This window comes from Bison bison, unplaced genomic scaffold (genome assembly GCF_000754665.1).
Source record: "Bison bison bison isolate TAMUID 2011002044 unplaced genomic scaffold, Bison_UMD1.0 scf7180017864280, whole genome shotgun sequence".
Taxonomy (NCBI): domain Eukaryota; kingdom Metazoa; phylum Chordata; class Mammalia; order Artiodactyla; family Bovidae; genus Bison; species Bison bison.
In genome coordinates, this window is record NW_011494852.1 from 4,036,476 (window position 1) to 4,039,908 (window position 3,433).

The 3,433-nt window shown below is 46.1% G+C and overlaps 1 protein-coding gene across 3 annotated transcripts in view; it reads left to right on the plus strand.

The window, feature by feature from the left end:
• The window catches only part of CD22 (CD22 molecule), a 24,312-nt gene that overhangs the window by 8,081 nt on the left and 12,798 nt on the right, over positions 1-3,433 (plus strand). For all 3 annotated transcript variants that reach the window (XM_010849000.1, XM_010848998.1, XM_010848999.1), the window contains exon 2: positions 2,276-2,319. In XM_010849000.1, coding sequence (XP_010847302.1) covers positions 2,308-2,319 — 12 coding nt within the window. In that variant the 5' untranslated portion in view covers positions 2,276-2,307. The remainder of the gene's footprint in view (positions 1-2,275; positions 2,320-3,433) is intronic.

Here is a 3,433-nt window from a genome sequence, read left to right on the forward strand (position 1 = left end):
CATCACTGACTGGATGGATGTGAGTCTCAGTGAACTCCGGGAGTTGGTGATGGACAGGGAGGCCTGGCGTGCTGCGATTCATGGGGTCGCAAAGAGTCGGACACGACTGAGTGACTGATCTGATCTGATCTGATTATTTGTCTGGTTTCAATTTCATTGGTTTCTGCTTTTATATTTATTATCTCTTTCCTTATGCCTGTTTTAGATTTGTTTTGCTCTTATTTGTCTGGTTTCTAGAGATGGAATCTTACGTTATTGATTTGAGGCTTACTTTTTTTTTTGGCTTGCATGAACTTAATTCCCCAACTAGGAATTAAACCCTGGCTCTTTGCAATGAAAGTACCAAGTCCTAACCACTGGACTACCAGGGAACTCTCAAGACTTACAGTGCCATAAATTTCTCCCTTGTGTTTTAGCTGTGTCCCACAAAGTTTGATAGGCTCTATTTTCATTTTCTTTCAGTTCAATGTATTATTAAATTTCCCTTAAGATGTTCCCTTTGACCCATAGGTTATTTAGAAGTGTGCTGTTTGGTTTTCAGGTGTTTGGGGGATGCTTCTGTTTTTTATTTCTAGTTTGATTCCATTGAGGTTAAAGCATATACTGTATGTTATTTCAATTATTTCAATTTTTTTGAGGCTTGTTTTATGCCCTTAAATTTGGTTGATCTTGGTATACATTCTATGCTCACTTGAAAATAAAGTGTATTTTGTTGTTTTAGGGTGGAGTAGTAGTCGGAGAAGGCAATGGCACCCCACTCCAGTACTCTTGCCTGGAAAATCCCATGGACAGAGAAGTCTGGTAGGTTACAGTCCATGGGGTCGCTGAGGGTCGGACACGACTGAGCAACTTCACTTTCACTTTTAGCTTTCATGCATTGGAGAAGGAAATGGCAACCCACTCCAGTGTTCTTGCCTGGAGAATCCCAGGGACGGAGGAGCCTGGTGGGCTGCCGTTTATGGGGTCGCACAGAGTCGGACATGACTGAAGCGACTTAGCAGCAGCAGCAGCAGTAGTCTGTGAATGTCAGCTAGATACTGTTTGTTGATAATGTTGTTGGTTGATGGCATTGTCCTTTGCTGTTTTTTGTCTAGTTCTATCAGTTGTTGAGGACGAGTGTTGAACTTTCCAACTATAATCGTGGATTGTCTATTCTTTCACTTCTATTGGATTTTGCTTCACACATTCTGTAGCTCTGCTGTTTGGTACTTACACATTTAGAGTGCTATGTTTTGGTGGGTCAACCCTTTCCTTATTGCATAATATCCTTCTCTGTCTTGGATAATTTTCTTTGTTCTGAAATCTACTATGCTGTTGCTGCTTAGACAGCTTCAGTTGTGTCCAACTCTGTGTGACCCTATGGACTACAACCCACCAGGTTCCTTGGTCCATGGGATTCTCCAGGCAAGAATACTGGAGTGGGTAGCCATGCCCTCCTCCAGGGAATCTTCCTGACCCAGGCGTTGAATCTGGGCCTCCTGAATTGCAGGCAGATTCTTTACCACTGAGCCACCTGTATTATAGCCACTCCTATTTTCTTTTAAAAGTTGAGATATAATCAACATATAACATTATGTTAGTTTCAGGCGTGTAATGTAATGATTCAATATTTATATCTACTGCAAAACAATCACTACAATAAGTCTGGTTAACATTCATCAGCATAAATAGCTACAATTTTTCTTCTTGTGATGAGAACTTTTAAGATTTACTCTCTTAGCAACTGTCAAATATACAATACAGCAATAGTAACTATAGTCACCATGCTATAACTTACATCCCCAGGATTTATTTATTTATTTTATAACCAGAAGTTTGTACCTTTAACTCACCTCTACCCATTTGCCCACCCCCTACTCCCTGCCTCTGGCAACCACCAAACTGTTCTTTGTATCTATGGGTTCATTTTCATTTTTTGAAGATTCCACTTGTAAGTGAGATCATACGGTATTTGTCTTTCTCTGACTTATTTCACTTAGCGTAATTCCCTTCAGTCCCATCCATGTGGTAGCAAGTAGCAAGATACTCTTCTTTCATGGCTGAAAAATATTCCTTTGTGTACATATTCTTTATCCACATTTCCATTGATGGACACTTAGGTTGCTTCCATATCTGCCGGGAACATTGGGGTGCCAATATCCTTTCGAGTTAGGATGTGTTTCCTTCAGAGAAATACCAGAAGTTGCTGTCACAGCGAGCCGGGGCCAGGGGTGTGGCCAAGAAGAGTGAAAATAAGTCACTGGCAACTCCACTGTGCTTCCCCTTTCACTCTTAGATGCTGCCGGGGTCCCTGAAGAGGGAAGACACATGAGGAAACAGGTAAAAACTATTTTGTTCTCTTTTGCATTAGACAAGCATGCATGGAGCAGCCGCTGAAAGCTGGCACAATTTCGGGGGCTGGGAGCACAGTGGGGACTCTCTTCCCTTCTCCTGCCAGTGTGACAACAGGTAGTAGTCCCCTGTCTTTGAGTATCTCTCTGGCAAGTCATCTGAGAGCAGGAGGGTGCCCTGCCCTCACGGGGTGCCCAGGAGGGGAGAGCGGACCCAGGGAGGCCAGCTCTGAGGTCCTGTGAGGCTCTACGTGGGCTGGTGTTGAGCAGAGCACATGTCGGGAGCTTTTGCGCACAGGGCCGACTGTTCCCAGACTCCCCACGCCATCTCACCTCAGCAGCCTTCCAATCGCAGGCCTGGGACCCACTCCTTGTGCCCCAGAGACCACCTGAAGCTCCGTGGGGATAAGCATACAGCCCTGCTCTGAGAAGCGTCCCTCTGCCACTGGCCCGGTGTCCTCCAGTGGGTCCCCAATGAGGGTGTGACTGGTGGCTGCTGGCAGAGGGGCACCCTTGCCCAATCCCCGGAGGCTAGTCTTTGCCATGAGGAATGGACACTGGCCCTGGCCACGGCCTTTGTGGGAACCCAAAGGGGGCCCAAAGTGCATCCCTTGGAATACTGACCCTAGGACTAAAGTGTGTAAAATAGTTCCCCTGGCTAAAGAAATTGGGGTCTTGTGCTGTACTCTAAGGTCCGTGCTGGGAAATGCACGAGGCATATACAGCTGGTTAAAGGGCCTGAAAAGGTCTATGCTAAAGATCCCATTTCACATTTTTTAATCCAGCTTTTCTCAAATGGATATGACCTTAAAGGCTTTTTTGTGTGTAATGTGATTAACACCTGCAGAACTGTATGGTCCTTGCATGGAGTGTCTACCCCATCCATGCCTGGGGCCAGACCAGCATGACTTCTGTGCCTGGGAATAGGCCCCCTGGTTAGTTTCAGCCAGCAGCCTAGCTTTCCCCACACTAGTCGTGGACACCCAACAGTCCTTAGCTTAAGCCACACAACCGGAGGAGATAAACAGCCGGAGCGGTTGGGGGCAGGGGCGCTGATGTGTGGGAACTGTTGGCTGGGCAGGGAGGGGGTGGGGAGGAGACGA